Raw genomic sequence first — 16,587 nt, 5'->3', positions numbered from 1 at the left:
CGAAACCAAGGCTACTTAGGTTCCGTATCCGATATGGTAGAATGATAAAGAAATCACTACAAAAGCACCGTGTCTGCAGAACTTTACCGCCTAGTTGTGATATTTCTCTACATTCTTGGGCCGCATGAGTAACAAATTCCTCGAATCTGGGATACTATTCTCGCCCCATGTCCAATTCTTCCTTGGCGTCGGCAACTCACAATCGTAGTTCTTGAGCAAGAAGGACGCAAATATCTTGACGCTATAAGAGAATATGAACCGTCCGGGACTAAGTAAGTAAGCATAAAATCTGCTACAAAATCAACACAACACTTACCAAGCATTCCTGCCAGCACCCCAAAACGGCCATTCCATCCCCACGTCCGTGACCGAGCGAGACGAGCCTTTATACCTTCGAGGATCGAAGGTGGTAGACTGGCCATACCGGTTCTCATCCAGATGTACTCTCTCTTGGTAGAACTGCACACTCTGTCCTGCTGGTATGGTGTAGCCGTCAGAGAATGTGAAAGGACTGATAGCCTTTCGATGAATTGCAGTCGACTGGAAACAGTGGAGTCTCATGGATTCCATGAGCACTCCTTCCATTAGACAATCATTCGCTGTCGTGGAAGTTGGGGGCGTGCTTGGAGCTGCTTCTATTTCTTCCAATAATGCCGGAATCAGCGACGTGTGAGTATAGATGTCCTTGATGAATTGGACGGAGACCTGGTTCATAGTCAGTCCCAAAGTCTGAAATGAGCGCGCGCTCCCTTACAAGTCCAGTAGAGTGGGTGGTCGTGGTCCAAAAAATGTTGATGTGATGGACCACCTCACGGGTTGACAGCTCCGGGCCTTGATCAGCCAAGGCTTCCAATATGGTTTCCTAACTACCATCAATCTTATGCATAGAGAAGTTGCGCGCAAATTGTACTTACCGCCTCAGGAAGCGCTTCTTTTGTTAAGCCATTTGTTGCGTCTCGCCTCTTTTCGACAAGTCGCATCATGGTATCAAGCACATATCGCTGGTTCAGGTTCCGCTTTTTGACCACGCTGGCGACGATGCTTTCGAAGGTTAGTTATTTGAAGTCGTTCGTATACCTGAACAAGCTCACTTACGGAGCAAAGAATGCTGGGACAATCCTGACAATCTCTCCAATCATAGACATCTCTTTGGTATACGCAAAACCCCTGGTTATAAACTCTGGGTCATTGGCTGCAGGTAGTTCAACGTCTGTTGGAATAGAATTCCTCAGAGAACTTACCGGTATCTTCTCCCAAGATGATCAATGTGTTGACCTTGACCATTGCCCACTTTGCCATGTCGGCCAATGCAACTTTGTAGTAATCTGAAGGTATCAGTGACCCTGGTCTCCTCCGCACTAGCACCAATACATACCCTCGGATGTCGGATAAGCTTGGATCTTCACTCGGAGCTCGCGTTCGAAGACCCTCATGATAGTGGGAGCATGTCGAAAAAGACGGCTAGTAATCGTGCGAATAGCGCGCACCACGGGCATTCCAATCTCGTCTCTGTTGTCATGCCATTCGTCTATGAGTGTATATTTGGGCTGGAATATCTGAGTAGCATCATTAGCGTACGATTGAAACATCCGCATCACGAGGTTCATTCACCTCCTTGACCCAGTAGTGCATCGAAAGATGCCCTACGTGCGCCTTCTTCAGGTCATCCCAATGTTCAGCTGTCGATACAATGTGCATCCTACCACCAAAGCCGAAAACAGGTAAGGAGAATGGTGCGTCTCCAGCCTTGGGTATGTAATTCAGCAGATAACAGAGCAAATAAGGCATACTGTACGTACAATTGCCGCCTTCTCCCGGATCATCTCCCTTCCGTAGAGCAAGTATTTCCATGCTTGATAGCGACGGATGGCCGCATTCACCCAGGAGAACACCCAGGAGAACACCCACAGAAAGAATACCATGCGACTGGAATAGAAGTTGAACATTGTGAAGCCCATCAGACTCGGTTGTAGACTGAAGAGAGTGCTACGGGAGGCAGTGAATCATCCGCGTGGGAAGCTTCTAAACCAGAAGTAGAACGCGAAGTTAACATGGCTTCGAACATCGAGCCCGCAGTGCGATAACCGCCGATCAGCGTGGCTTGGGTTACCCGCCCGGGCGCTTATGCAGATCAGATAAATTTTGGGGTTACGATCCTTCTGCATGAAGTTCGGAGGCACAGTGGCAGGTAAAAATCGCGCCGTCAAGCGTTTGGGTGGGGGGTTATTTCCGGCAAAGTATGTTTGCGGCGCTGCAGCAAAATCTATCAACGAGCACCCTCCGCCTTCTCACATCTCCCATGCTATCGCAAATATGCATGAATTATTGAGCCACCCCTGCAATTCATTTCAGGCTCAGTATTTGCAAGGATCAGGATGAAGCGGACACCGCTCTTTAACTGAGCGATGTCCCAGGAGGTTGGAAATCGAAGCATGCAGGAAGAAGGCAACCTTCGACTTCATCAACGCGCAGAAAAGGCAACAACCGTCAATATTGCTCCAATCTCCGAGTAATACATGGATGTCCGATATTGAACACTCGCCGCACAATTTCAATGTTTGCTAGCGACGTACGTCAGATGCTGCATTTCGTAGGCTCCAGGTTCTCAAACAAGATGACTGAGTCCGACGTCTGCGTACCAAGCAGGAGGTTCCCTCGGACTTCGACGCGACAGTGGACACTTGCAGCACCCTAGTATGTCGTCCATCACACCTTTTTGCCGATATGGACGCATGAGGTTCATAATGCTGTGCCTCACATTCAACCGACTTTGTTGTGCGCAAAGACCGACGCTGTGGGAAAATTCGGTCTCCGACGTGTCTTGCAGCATGATCCACCGGTTGATCAGCGGTAGAGTGAGAAAGAAGGACAACATGTGCTATTCCGTGCTTCTATCCATCTGCCCAGGGTGAGACCGTTGACAAAAGGGGAACCGGACACCTTCAGACGCCTGCAACCACTATTTTCCAAGGGGCAACCGTGACCGTTGTGACTTAGCTACAATCTATCACAGTGATTAAGAATCTACTCGATGTAGATCAGGTCCTGGCTCGGAGTCTTCACAGACGCCAATGCCCCCTCAATGGCTTGTGTCAAGTATCCGAGGCCTTCTAAAATTGGGTTCTACTCGCGTATAGCCAGTGAAAACGTGCAATAGGAACAGTTATGGAACTCAGCGGGCAAGGAAAAGAGACGTCGTACGGTATGGCTTCAAAAACCAACTTGACGAAGGCATGGAAGGCTGCCTGCTAATGATGAAAGAGCATTCTTGCTTTTCCTGGCTGCTAAAACGATTGAGTGCATGTGACAGCAATCTCACTGGTTTGTCAGGATCGATTTCTTTTCCTTGGTGTGTTGGATGCTGGGCGCAGGGCGTCAAAGACCATTCCCTGTCACTGTGACTGCAAGGCCGACGAGCACATAGCTCAGTGCTATGGTGATAAGCATCACTAAATGTGAAGCCTGAACGTTGTTAATATTGAAGTGTGTTTATTGTGCATCTACATTAATGCACTACTGAGCTTCTACTTATTTTGCAAGACCTGCTTCGAGTCCAAGCTCGCATGATCAGACCTAGCTCTGACAATATCACTCCTGAAGGAGCTGTTGAAAGCGCTGCACAGCCGCAGTCGCATCCTCAGCTTCTTCCACAACTTGAACGAAGAGGTCTTTGAGATCCTGTTTACTGAGGTGTTTCAGGCGTACCCTTCGATCTTCGACGTTCAGGTTCTGAAAGTCGTCCAAAGGCACCTGTTGTTGCTGCAGAGGTGCATCGCCAAGCTCGAGGAACTTGTTCGTCAACCGGATACCAACTAAGCATCGGAGTCAATATTGTGACTAAGATATGGATCTAATCGGCAATTACACGCATATCCACTACTGAACATACCCACATCCCAATAATGCAGGGCATGCTTCGCTACCTCGACAAGGTTCTTTCGCTCTACTTTGAGCAAGAGAGAAATGACGGCTGCCTGCAACCTTTTGCTGGCAGCTGAGCCCCCTGCGTATTCGATATAAACTTGGCGCGGGCGCAGCCCCGGCACGCGAAACTACCGGTAAACCCGCCCCTTCTCAATTCAGGCCATTCCTTCCTAGCTTTAACTGTAGCCGCTCTCGACCCCACAGATGCTATACCAGAAAAGGATTAGAGAGATATCAGTGCCTTGGCGTAGATAAACTTCTCGCTTCATCGCCTCAGCCCTCTCACCAGAATACTACACCCTTTTGTACGATATTTGTTTTACACTGCGCTCCGCCGAGAAGATATCGGAAAAAGGATGACTTCGAGCAGGCGGGCAGCCGCCTACGGCCCAACACCACAAACATAGAAGCGTTATGAAATCGTATGATCCAGCACCTCTCCAGATTCCATCCACGTTTTCGGACCGAACTACGAGCTGCTTGGCCCTGACTGATTAGCGAGTTGAATCAAGCTATGGCGGCGTAAACCTAAGGAAAATAGCCGCGTCGGATTGAGCATTTCCCGAACCTACGAACTTCTTTTCCAATGGACTTCGCGACGGAAAAAGTCTGTTCAATAAACTACGACCATTCCAACTTTGTCTTCATTTCAAGCAAAACCCCGGGGAACATTCTCGAGTCTGCCTTCAGCATCTCTAAGGGAGAAGGTATCTGCGACTGCTTTGCCGCTGTGCAATTGATGAAGCAGCAGCTATTGAAGCTAAAAGCGATGGATAAAGCTTGGCGACATCTCGATTGCCAAGGATCTCGCTTAGTTTCCCTACTTCCGGTCTTCAAAAGCAACATGAACTCGGAGCTGAACTTGGAGCTGACCACGAGCGACGCATATGGGCATACATCACATTGCATGCGTTGAAGGGCTGCGCGTGTGTCTTTGCTTGGCAAGCTGATGGCCACTCTCATAGGCTCCCCCTGAGGCATTTGCAGGGGCGCAAGTCACCGATTATGTGAAGAGGCGCGGCAGATAGCCCTAGTTGTCTCCTGCTACATCCTACATATGCTGACTCTAAGCCAGTTCTGTGCGAAACCTGAGATTTCCTTACATAGCGCTGCTTTCAAGGAGGAAGTAACTCGCGCCTCTACTCCAGGCGAACCATCAGGCAAACTTCATCATTACAAAGGTGGCCCCTTCTTGCGTTATGGATTCCCTAAGGCTCGACCTCATGATGTTGGACGATCACCTCAACTACCCGGAGAATTGTGTGAGTGCCGAGGGAGATGCACAGCATTTGGACCTCATATCTCGCAACTTCCAGAGCCAAAGCGACCACCCGGACGCAGAGGGATTGGCATTTGAGGTCAGGTTGCTTCCTAATGATGGCATAGGTAAGAAAGCAATGGGCAGCTCTTTCCATATTCAAGATACTAATACAACCCGCATCTAGGGGAAAAGAGGGAATTATATTTTCGGGAGATTTGTCCCTTTTTCAGAGAGGTGAGCAACCGAATCCAAAGCCGTTCGAAAACGTATCTGACATTGCCTTCCCAACAGCGCGCACAAGAATTGAGCAGCACGGGGCTGAAGTTTTTGTCAGTATCAAATATCTTCGCTACCAAGCCGTGTCATCTTTAACTAAAGAATAGCTTCATGGTGCAGCCAGGTGCTTCCAACCGCATCTGGATGCCGTGTATGCGCGTGCTTCTCTCTGTGCTTCAAGTCAATCCCTCGTTTCCCCATCTTGTCGGAACGTCTCATCTGTCTTCGTTTGGCAGTTATATTCGGCGTGGCGGTGCTAACAAAAGCCCCGAAGCCTTTGGTACGTCATTCCAATACCTCTCTTGACTAGTTCACCGCTTACCAATCACGATTAGAGACATGGTGGTCGCTTTCTGCCCCGCGAACATGGCCAGCGGACGCCCCTGGTACCCGAGACATCATCGGGACCGAAGATTTCCGGCGCCTCTTCGACATTCGTCTGTTTCAACAAAATCGCTGGGCCATACTGATCTGGCGTGTATCTATCTGCCTGCAATACGACTTGCAGAAAAGAACATGCACCGTCATTGTCCTCGACGAGGGTGGGAATTTTCGCGAGGGGAGATTCGAACGGGCCATGAGGCAACGGCAGGAGTTGAGTATGCAAGAGGATCCGTTTTCGATCCATATTCTCTTCTTCTCCGAAACAATGCAGGACTGGACCTTCTCTTTTGAGACTCTCCAAAGAGAGATCGACAAAGAGGTATGTACTGTGAATGTTGATTTTCACCCCGGCTATGCTGACGCCTCATATAGCAAAACAGAGTCTTCAACCGCGCACTCAGAAGGGACGAGTTCGAGGAGACGTCTCGCCGTCTCCACGATCTTTTGGCATACCAGCTCAAGTACCAGAACCATCTTGCGTCGATGAAAGTCATGATCGATGCCATGGCAAAGGAACATGGGCGGTTTCGAGATATGGTCGATGTTCCAGACCACGTCTTCGACCGCATCGAAGATAATCTTCAGCGCCTGCGGATACAGGCACACAGCAACTATCAGCATTCGTTGAGGATGGAAAAGCAAACCAAGAACATTCAGGAGCAGGTACGCAGCCATCTTCCCCTTTCAAAGTGTACACAATTGGAACCAGTCTAACACTTGTTCCCAGTTGCTCCAACTCACAAGCCTGGAAATCGCATCGGCTATAAGCGGGAATACCCAAGCTAGTGTCCAAGTTCAGCAGGCGATAAAAGTGAACACCGAGACTATGGACAAGTTGGTACGCGGGATACAGGGGCTTTTCGACTTGTGAACGCCTCGACGGACAGCGTAAGGTGGCGTTCAAGCTCAATGCAATGGGCCCATAGAGTAAGAAAAACAGAACGTAAGAGTTCCGTCTCTGCAACCACAGTGCTCCAGTACCGTCTCGATCCAACTTAATCATGTACATCCCAAAACCGGACTGTCTTGTCTGAGGACGCAGAGGCAATCGTCTTTCCATCCAGCGAAAATGCGATAGAGGTAACTTCCCCATCATGGCCCTTAAGCTCTCTCAAGAGCTGGCCAGAGTCGCTATGCCACAGCCTGATTGTTCTATCCGCCGAAGCCGACGCAATCTTCCGCCCATCCATCGAGAATGCCACCGCGGTTACTGCTACCCAGTGACCCACAAGCTCCACAAATGCAGTCTTCACCCCCCACACCGTATCCGTCCTGGCGACCGCGCATTCCCTCATCGTCCCATTAGCACACCCAAACACAATCGTATCTGTAACGGCCGAGTACGCGACAGCATTGACGGTATCGGGACACCATATGGGCTCTCGTAACGGCTGCCTGGACTCGACGTTCCATACCATAACCGCGCGGTCCTCAGAGCCGGATACGACGACACTTGCATCGCGCGAGAAAGCCACGGCTCTGACCGCCTTGGTGTGTCCTTCTAGCTCTTTGAGCAGCTCCCCAGTCCCGGCCAGCCACACCTTGATGGTACGATCAGAGGAGCCAGACACGAGCAACCGCCCGTCCGAAGAGAAGGCGAGAGAATTGACGCTGCCCGCGTGGCTGAGCTCGCATTCCAATTCTCCCGACTCTAAATTCCATAGCCTGCATTTAGAATCAGCAGAGCCAGACGCGACCACCTTTCCATCGGGGGAGAAGGCTATAGCATTGACAGGCCCCAAGTGACCGCTTAGTTCGCCCTTTAGGGTCCCCGTTTCAATCTCCCATATCTTCACGGTGCTGTCCATAGAACCGGACGCAACCGTCTTCATATCCGGCGAGTAGGCAACGGCGTTCACCCGCAGTGAGTGGGCATGCAAAACAAGGCGCTGCCCCGCCTCTCTTAAGCGCCGGTCTTCCAAATCGCGCATCGACTGGGCCAACGCTCTGAGGATAACTGCCCCGCGGCTTCCACTATCTAGAAAAAAGTTGAAGTCAGCTCCAGAATTCAAGCTATCAAACGTCCAGACTTAGCCTGCAAACCCAAACTATAAAAGCACTAACTTGTTGCTGTTCCGGACGTGCTATCCGCGCATGCCCTGATCTTCTGAAACACCTCCTGCGACTCGATGTATCGATCCGTAGCCGCAACAATCGCATTCCTGCGATTCGCCTCTTCCAGCCCGATATCTTCCAATCCTCTGAGCACGTTGAATCGATAATATCGCCCAGCACTGTGTAGCCTCGCCTTGTCGCGGCAAAACCGCTCCGCCGTCCGTTCCGTGTCCGTAGCAATCGCCAGCAGACTGCGCCCAACGCCGAGCACATCGTTCTCGAACGGCCTAAGTGACGGAACGCCCGTCCCAATGGACACGAAGCGCTTGACGTTGTCTTCAAACGAGTCAGACGGCCAAAGATCCTGGGCCTCATTCCACACCTCGTACACTGGGTTATTCGCCCCCGTCGCGCCATCGACAAAGGTCTCTCCAAAGACACCGATAGTAATGGGGTCGAAGAAGGACGAGGCAGCTGAAGTCGCTCGCCCCGCCTCCCATATCTTGGTGGTGCGGAGCAAGCGTTCTCGGCCGCGAGAGCGGTAGCTGGTGAGCCGCACGGTTTCCCCCGTCTCGCCACTCGTTGCACAGACGAATCTGCAATTTGCTCATTAGAGTCACATCAGTCTGGACGGATCCTAGGTTTCAACTAACACCTTGCAGTTCGCATCCGGGGCATCTTTCAACAGCGCATCCTCAGCTCCAGCCTGACCCGCAACAATCTCTTTAATCGCGCGCCCCAGCTCGTCCGAATCGAATCGTCCTTGGACCTGGCCCCGGATCGTAACTCGGTGTCGTTGCTTCCGAAAGATCCTGTCTGATAGCGTGGCATACGCGTCAATGCACTCGTCAACCGTCATGTGCAGCCGACCCAACATGATCGCTATAAGCCTGTGTTTTCTTTTTCAGCCTTGTAGCTAGCTAGTAGAGAAAGCGATACTGACCCGCCGGTACTAGTGCCTCCGATCAAGTCGAAGTAGTCGCAAGGCTTTGGCGGCGATTCAGGATCGATGGTATCCATGAGCTGCTTCAGGATCTGCAGCGTCGACAGGCCGCGGACGCCGCCGCCGTCGAGAGCGAGCAGGCGGAGATCATGCTCGGGCATGGCGGGTAGGGTCAGGTCAGGAGCTGAGTGAGGCAGCTCGATTTAACGAAAAGTGTAAAGCAGCACACTGATGACTTCACAAGGACGGATTCGTGTGTAAGATGCAGAGAGAGTTATGGCCCCTCTTCAGCCCGATGAGACTGAGGATACAGCAGCATTGCGGCTGCCCAGTAACCGCCCAGTCAGCCACCAAAAGAGCACGGCCCGTAAATTAGCCTTCATCTCGACCAATACCAGCTCCACATTCTGTGACCCACGCACGAAGGCTTTTATTGGGCCAGATCATTGGGCATCTGTTCTCAAGAGCGCCAAATGCATCACCATCATCGTATGACCCAGCGATCCCTAGCGCAAAAATATAAGAGCACGGCTTCGTCTTGAGGTGAAGGATGAGAAAGGTAAACGCCTGTCCGTTCGCAATCCCAGTGTTCAAATTGTCACAACCACGGAAGCCGTGATATCTATCCCCCGAATCTCTCCCTCTCAATCGCACTCCCAACCAACCCACTACCCCTGATCATATTCGTAGAACAGATAACTATCCTGCTTCCCCGAACCTCGCCTCCAACTTCCTTCAGTTTGCTGCCGATGAATCGTAGCGCTGCAATTTCCGCCCGAGTCATTCCACCAAGGAAGAACACCACGATTGTTTTTGCGGCATCGTTGTGGCTTCCATTGAGCATACTCCGCGCTTTGATGGCTTTCTCCTCACCCGTCTGGGTTTCGTCGAATGTGGCACCGCGCACATACTTGCTCGCATCGTCGAAAATGCGCAAACCCTGTGCTAACGGATTTGCTTGGGCCGCTGCTCGGGGGTCTGAAGGCGGCTTGATGATGTTGGCAAGGGTCTGTTTCTGGATGATAGATTGGATGAGACGGACTGAGAGAGGTGCGTAGCCGGAAAATGTGTAGGAGATGTCGTTAGGTTCGGCCTCGTTTACTTCATCGTCCCACAACCGAAGAGATTTCCTCAACGGCGTGTAGTTGGTCACAGATCCTGGTTTGGCAGCTGGCGTTGCTCCCAGGCCCGATCCGCCACGAGGTTGCAGGAGACTCATCTTTTCCAGGGATGACAATGTAAGGATGTGCTGGGGCCCATAGGCTTGAATGACTGCGCGCTTGAAGGTCTCCAGGTCTTTATGCCGCATACCGGCGTTTGTTGTGCTTTCTAAACAGAGAAGCCGAAGAATGATGGGGAGTGGGACGTCGCGGTTGATGAGTTCCGTGATGTTCTCATGCTGCGTAGTGGGATCCAAGCCAGACATAATGTTCTGTTGGACTTCAAGAGACCGCGTGAAGATGTCGGTGTGCGTATACTTGATGATCTCTTCGGCAAGAGAGGTATGAAGTTTGAGACTGGCCTGCTCGGCCTGGTACCCTGGCAATTTGGCGACGAACTCTCGCAGCTCAGCTGTGGTTTTCGCAGCAAGCTGGTTCCGCTCCGTGCTACTTTGAAGCCGCCTTGCAGCCTTGTTAAGAAGGTTACCTACAATGGCGAAGTTCGAATCGCCGAGGGTAGAGTAGAGATAATCCTTGGGGTCAATCATGATCTTGCGCTTCATGCTCGTCGACGCAGAGCCGGTTTGACCGGATTGTGGCGCTGTGCCACCGACAACTGAAGAGTCGACCTCTGTCTGGTTCGCAGCGATGTTGAAGACTTCATCAATGAGGCCTTCGTAGGTGAGTTGGGTGAGGAGGACAGTGGGAAAGTCCACGTCTCGATCAATGATGATGAGACTGTCGATGGTTGAACTCGGTGTTAACCCGAGGAATGAGGGCCCAGTCGCGCTTGGACTCTCGCCCGCCGTGACTTCGGTACGCATCCGGATCAGAAGATCAGCAAGGCGTTTGCCGTTGTCTCCCTTTCCTAGTATACGCGGGAAAAGCCCATGTTTCTGTTGTTGGAGCATCAAAGCTTTGGCTGAGAGGTATATCGACGTAGGATCTTTCCGCTAGATCTAGTCAGTACATTTTGAAAAAGGTATGTGCGAGAGGTGTACCAAATAAAGATCTGTCACAGCGTCTTCAAGCTCCAGCGACAAGACATCGTCCGCAAGCGGCACGAAGAACATCGGCCACTCGCTCACGCTTGCCTCGCCAAGTACACCCGCCTCTTCGAGCAACTGGTCTGAGACGAGGGTCCGCCGCGGCACCCAAAAGATGGAGAACTCATGCTCGATTTGGCTTTCTCGGCGTATTCGCTTGATCTGATCTGGGATGGATGTTAGCACCTAATGATAGAGTCTCCCCATATGGAAGTGCAAGGGGATATCCATAGAAAATGCTATAGGGTATTGTTTGATATAGGGATCAAGACTGGCCAGGCAGAGTAGATGGTGTCTGTCTCGCCTACTTAAGATCCCAAGCAAACGCGGCCATGCACGACTCGTGAAGCTAATTCTAGAGAAAAGAGCAACAGAGAACTTACTAGAAACCGCCAACACCGTCTTCGCCTTCTCTCCTCTAACGAGGAACACCACGTTCCGCTGCGACGAGTCGACGTTGTCGTTCTCCAAAAAGAACGGCTTATCGACGCCATATTCCTGTAGCGTTGAGAACTTGACGAGTAGGTTCAGAGACCCCGCGAGCGCCTTCTCGAGGACAAGGTTCTTCTTTCCTCTTATCTAACATGCATCAGTACTGACAATGCATGGCGATGACGATATTACCTTACACCCTCGAGCAGAAGAAGCAGGTCCCGACGCGCTTTTTCAGCGACGTCTGAAGCGTTGAATGGTGTAGGAGGGCCCATGTTGCCTGTATCTCAGATAATATGAGAGGTGCTTGATAGGTGCGAAGGCATGTTGATGTCGGGGTTGCTGCCTCCCGGTGCAAGGTCTCTAGAGGGTTGAAGCGAAGTTGACGTGTGGCAGGGAATTGCATGGCACGTGCGTCAAATTAGTCATGCGAACCAGATGCTTGGCACAAGGCCAAAGATAGAATGTAATTGTGGGATTCTCTACTGGTATTCTTCGCATTGGATTTCGTTTCAGCGTACAATCATCATCGTATATCTATGCGCTGTCCCGGGGTATACAACGAATCCTACTAGGAGAAGATTATCCAGCTCCCTCAGGATCATATCCTACATGGCCTTGGCTCTAGTTGGCACCCAAAGCTCTCAAAGCTACCCTCAACTCTTTGACAGCGGTATTTACATCCTCAAAGTTTAGCGCAGATATTGCCCACTTAGCGTGCTTCTGAGCTTCGAGCACCGACTCTTCGTCAGTCCTAATAGGGTCCTGATGAAAGACCTGGGTTGTCATTGGCGCTGGCTGAGGGGGTTGCGGCGGTTGAGGCGAATGATTATATTGTGGCTGTGACGGAGCTCGGAATGTCGGCGGCGGCGGTGATGCGAAACCGGACCGCGGTGGGGCCTGCTGAAACATATTTTGCGGCGGCAATGTTGCATTTTGATAGAAGTTCTGCGGGTCGGGGACTTGTGGTGCTTGGGGCATCTCAGACCCTGTCGGCAGAGATGAGGTCTCGAATGGGGTGGTCATTGGTTCGTCCTCTAGGGAAGGCGCAGTTGGCAGGCCAGGCGCCGCATTGTCTGCCGTAAAGGTTGGGACATTGGCCCTTGGAAAATATCCCCCACCTGCCGAATCTACGGAGCCCTGACGAGACGCAGCCGGATGCGACATGGGCGATACATCGCGGTGCGAGCCATACCCTGTGGGTGCTGAAGGAAGGTTCGGCGGCGGAGAAACTTTCGGTGCAGAGAATGTTGGTGACGGCTGCGCGTCGGTATTAGGTGCAGATTCCACGTATGACTGGTACGGGTTCTGCATGGGCGGCTTCTCGATGCCCTGGATTATGTTTAGAACTTCTGGGTCGTTTGGGTCGAGGGCGAAAGGAGACGCTGCTTGTGGAGATGATGGTTCGTGGACGGGATTCGTGAGGTTGGGGTCTTCGCCTGCACGGAGGGCTTTTAGGATGCGAATGGCGTGGTATTTTGCGGCCTTCCGTTTCGACTTGATATCGGGCTCGGGGTCTTCCTCCCATATTGCCAACATATCGAGGAGGTTCGCAGCGCGTTGAAAGGTGTCCGCGGTGTCTCTGGATCACGAGGTCAGATACACGACGGACTAGGAAATATGGCAAACGTACTCCGAAGCGTGGCCTGTTGCCATTTCCTTATTTGCTTTTTCAAAGATATGCAGAGCAAAGCGTTTGCAGAATTTGGGCGCGGCAGCGTTATATCGTTTCAGGGCATCCTCATCGGGGTACATTTTCCGGGTCTGCTCGAGCTTCTCCATCAGATTTGTCGCGTATTCGCCGCATTCTGCGTCGGTCTCGTGGAGATTGGAGGGGAGGATCTTTTCCGCAATGTAGAAGCGCACTGCGACTATTAGTATATGGGGTTTTTGGGCTATAACAGGGCTTGCACATACGCCAGAAGGCTATGATGCGCCCGCGGCGCTCGAGCTTGGGGTCCTCGTGCTCTGGGTCCTCGTGCTCTGGGTCCCCGTGCTCTGGGTCCTTGAGCTCGAGGTGGTCGTACTGGGCGGCGAGTTTGGCGAAGGGGGCTATTTTGAAGGCCTTGAACTTGGCCGGGATGTTGTCGGCCATTGTGGATGAGTCGCAGTGGGGATGGGAGCGGAGGGGCGTGGTGTTAAACGGGCCGCCGAAGTGTGCTGGACGAGAGTGAAGTCACCGGCGGCTTGGCGGCGCGGACCCCTGCTGCTGCACCCCGCCATGCGCTAAAGCAGCATATGCCGCAACGGCTTCAGGTAAAAGGACAACCTGGCTTCAATCACACCATGATGTGAGCGCCCGCCACATAAAGACCGCCCTAGCTCCCGTCCTCCCGCCGCCACTTCTCACTTCAACTGATCCCCATCTTCCCACCTTTCCAGTATGGTGCGCCCAACCGCCCTCGTCGCCGCGGCAGCTACCCTCGCCCTCAGCGCTCGCGCCGAGAGCCTGTACTCAAAGAACTCGGCCGTGCTCCAGATCTCGGGCGTCGACTACGACAGGGTAATTGCAAAGTCAAACTACACATCGGTAAGTTGTTGAGCCGGGCCTCCCCGAGTCTCCTCTAACAATGGCCAGATTGTCGAGTAAGCTCTCCCAACCCGGCCTTTTCGCCCTTCTTTGACATCGCCAGGTTCTACGCGCCGTGGTGCGGCCATTGTAAAAACCTCAAGCCCGCATACGAGTCCGCTGCCAAATCCCTCGCAGGCATCGCCAAGGTCGCCGCTGTGAACTGCGACGATGAGGCGAACAAGCCGTTTTGCGGCCAGATGGGCGTGCAGGGCTTCCCCACGCTCAAGATCGTGAGACCGGGGAAGAAGCAGGGAAAGCCGACTGTGGAGGACTACCAGGGACAGCGACAGGCGAAGGCAATAGTCGACGCGGTCAAAGACAAGATCCCGAACAACGTGAAGCGCGTGACGGATACAAAGCTAGATGAGTGGCTAGACGAGAACAAGGACAGCGCGAAGGCCATCCTGTTCAGCGACAAGGGTCAAATCAGCGCTACGCTGAGGACTCTGGCCATCGACTTCGCCGGCATCGTTTCCGTCGCGCAGATCAAGAAGAGCGAAGCGCAAGCGGTTGAGAAGTACGGCATCGAGGAATACCCGACCCTTATCCTCATTCCCGCAGGCTCGCAGGATCCGATCAAGTACGGTGGCGAGATGAACAAGGACGCCATGGTCCAATTCCTCTCGCAAATTGCCCCGCCGAACCCCGACTGCCCGCCACCGAAGGCCAAGAAGTCCAAGGCCAAGAAGGACACGAGGAAGGATGCAAAAGCCTCATCCAAATTCTCTAAAGCTTCAGCCTCCCACAAGTCTGCAGATGCGACATCTGCCGCGGCTTCAGCCAAAGACGAGACCATCGAGGAGGCGAACAAGCCCACCGAGTCTCCGGACCCCAACGTCAAGACCGAGGACACTTCAGAGCCGATCATCATTCCCGAAGAGGAGATAAAGCCTACGATTCCGGTGATGGCTGAATCTGCGGAACTGCAAGCTTCTTGTCTGAACGAGCAGGCTAAGACCTGTATCCTTGCTATTCTGCCCAAGGATGTATCGTCCGAGGCTGCTACAACCGCAATGGCCTCTCTCGCTTCTATCCACAAGAAGCACGACGCTCGGCAAGGTCACTTGTTCCCCTTCGTCGGCGTACCAACCTCGAATCCTCTTGCAGCGAACCTCCTCGCGGAACTGAAACTTGGAAGTGATGAGCAAGTGCACCTGATCGCCACTCATGGTAAGCGAGGATGGTATAAGAAGTACCCGGGTGAGACTTTCGGCTCCATGGAAGTTGAGCAGTGGGTCGATGCTATCCGGATGGGTGAAGGTAAAAAAGAGAAGCTGCCAGACTCGTTGCTGGGTACGGGAGAGAAAGAGGAGGCTAGGGAGAAGCCAGCGGATCAGCAGCCGATCAAGATTGAGGTGGAGGAGGTCGTAGAGGAACCGGAGGCTCCGTCAGAGACGCCGAACTCGGTTCCCGAGCATAGTGAGCTTTGAGAAATGCCTGGGCGCTGTACACAAAATCCTCGCGGTACTCCTGTCAGGCCATGTTCCAAGTGCTTGTGTCTCGTAAATGCCCCGCCAATATAATTATGGTATGTTTACCGTGTCCATCCCTGCTGCTGTGCTTGCTACGCTGGGGTTCGCTCTTCGATGGCGCTTAGTCAGCAGCGACACCGCTTGGTGGCTTTCTCCTTCCTCGCGCCTCCCTTCCCCACCAAGCCTTTTCAACTCCGAAACACCATGCATCCATCCACCATGATGCGGTGGTATACTTGAGTGCGAATTCGTTTTGTCTGCCTGCCGAATCGAGAGCGTTGCAGCACCCAACCTGCAGTGTGCTGTGCCGCCATCAAACTCGTTTCAATTCCCCGTCCATGTGCGGCGCTTACGCTACGCTAGACAGGCCCAAATCGGGGCCATAAACTGGTATGTCCATATCGTGAATGACAATCCCGTTCCTTTTACTGTATTTGTTGATTCTTTGGGATTGAACAGATACGCACCGACTGACGAACTGATGATCCATCCCGCCTCTGCTTTGGCTGGGATAAATAACATGAATTCTCGAGCTTCACGCCACTGGAGAAATGGATAACCGCTTCCTGGAACTCGCATCGAGCCGCGCGCTGCGTCCCGCATTGCAGCAAGCCTGGGGTATTGCCCGAGAGCGTTTCAATATCGACATATGAACATATTTCCAAACGCTTCAGTGCGACTCTGTGCCTCCGTTGCGTAGCCGCTGATACGTTGCGCACCCCCAAACTACTCCGCACTGTCCGCTTCTACGAATCAGCAGATAAGCTTGCAGATACTACGCGCGTGCTGCTTCGTTAGACGGCTGTGTCCAATCCTTCTTCGATACCAGATAGCGGCTTCTATTGGCTCTTCGAGCTCGTGCATGAATCTCTCCATCCTCCTTCAGCCCATGCTCGGTCATCCAAACATGACTTGTAGCGCTTGTGCTATGGGGAACTTCCTTCTGGCCGGAGGTCTCGAGCAGGTGACTGGAGAGGGACGGCATTAAAAAGACGACATCTCCGCGAAGGGAGGCCGGTCCTTACTCTCCCACATCAACCACTTTACATCAACTTGTCGCCA

General features: G+C 52.5%; 7 protein-coding genes across 7 annotated transcripts; 2 read left to right on the top strand and 5 right to left on the bottom strand.

The window, feature by feature from the left end:
• Positions 1-90: 90 nt before the first annotated feature.
• Positions 91-1,946, bottom strand: BU26DRAFT_560828 (cytochrome P450; the record flags this gene model as incomplete). The annotated part of the gene is made up of 9 exons (XM_033832838.1): positions 91-268; positions 317-705; positions 755-862; positions 915-1,041; positions 1,096-1,192; positions 1,242-1,325; positions 1,376-1,556; positions 1,612-1,746; positions 1,800-1,946. 9 exons carry the CDS (start codon positions 1,944-1,946, stop codon positions 91-93), a joined length of 1,446 nt encoding a protein of 481 aa, XP_033688537.1.
• Positions 1,947-5,123: 3,177 nt separating this feature from the next.
• Positions 5,124-6,716, top strand: BU26DRAFT_560826 (uncharacterized protein; the record flags this gene model as incomplete). The annotated part of the gene is made up of 7 exons (XM_033832837.1): positions 5,124-5,310; positions 5,370-5,419; positions 5,477-5,514; positions 5,569-5,741; positions 5,797-6,164; positions 6,218-6,508; positions 6,573-6,716. 7 exons carry the CDS (start codon positions 5,124-5,126, stop codon positions 6,714-6,716), a joined length of 1,251 nt encoding a protein of 416 aa, XP_033688536.1.
• A 136-nt stretch (positions 6,717-6,852) lies between these two features.
• Positions 6,853-7,593, bottom strand: BU26DRAFT_409237 (WD40 repeat-like protein; the record flags this gene model as incomplete). Its single annotated transcript, XM_033822906.1, has 2 exons — positions 6,853-7,077; positions 7,204-7,593. Coding segments are annotated over 2 exons (615 nt in total), but the record flags the coding sequence as incomplete, so codon positions are not given.
• Positions 7,594-7,904: 311 nt separating this feature from the next.
• Positions 7,905-9,401, bottom strand: BU26DRAFT_588535 (phospholipase; the record flags this gene model as incomplete). Its single annotated transcript, XM_033834715.1, has 3 exons — positions 8,844-9,401; positions 8,554-8,790; positions 7,905-8,496 (listed from the first exon to the last, which is right to left on the bottom strand). The coding sequence occupies exons 1-3, from the start codon at positions 9,002-9,004 to the stop codon at positions 7,905-7,907; spliced, it is 990 nt and encodes a 329-aa protein (XP_033688534.1). The 5' UTR covers positions 9,005-9,401.
• BU26DRAFT_450412 (Sec1-like protein) lies at positions 9,124-11,756 on the bottom strand (the record flags this gene model as incomplete). The annotated part of the gene is made up of 4 exons (XM_033824743.1): positions 9,124-10,956; positions 11,005-11,216; positions 11,433-11,628; positions 11,679-11,756. The coding sequence occupies 4 exons, from the start codon at positions 11,754-11,756 to the stop codon at positions 9,466-9,468; spliced, it is 1,977 nt and encodes a 658-aa protein (XP_033688533.1). The 3' UTR covers positions 9,124-9,465.
• Positions 11,757-11,953: 197 nt separating this feature from the next.
• BU26DRAFT_601638 (DUF605-domain-containing protein) lies at positions 11,954-13,642 on the bottom strand. Its single transcript, XM_033835274.1, has 3 exons — positions 13,399-13,642; positions 13,115-13,346; positions 11,954-13,063 (listed from the first exon to the last, which is right to left on the bottom strand). Exons 1-3 carry the CDS (start codon positions 13,574-13,576, stop codon positions 12,106-12,108), a joined length of 1,368 nt encoding a protein of 455 aa, XP_033688532.1. The 5' UTR covers positions 13,577-13,642; the 3' UTR covers positions 11,954-12,105.
• Positions 13,643-13,864: 222 nt separating this feature from the next.
• On the top strand, positions 13,865-15,597 carry BU26DRAFT_547985 (thioredoxin-domain-containing protein; the record flags this gene model as incomplete). The annotated part of the gene is made up of 3 exons (XM_033831909.1): positions 13,865-14,011; positions 14,060-14,067; positions 14,115-15,597. 3 exons carry the CDS (start codon positions 13,865-13,867, stop codon positions 15,481-15,483), a joined length of 1,524 nt encoding a protein of 507 aa, XP_033688531.1. The 3' UTR covers positions 15,484-15,597.
• Positions 15,598-16,587: the final 990 nt, after the last annotated feature.

The sequence above is a fragment of the Trematosphaeria pertusa genome (genome assembly GCF_010094035.1).
Source record: "Trematosphaeria pertusa strain CBS 122368 unplaced genomic scaffold BU26scaffold_3, whole genome shotgun sequence".
NCBI classification, from domain to species: Eukaryota; Fungi; Ascomycota; class Dothideomycetes; order Pleosporales; family Trematosphaeriaceae; genus Trematosphaeria; species Trematosphaeria pertusa.
Note: the sequence above shows the minus strand (reverse complement) of the source record. Positions and strands in the feature narration are given on the sequence as shown.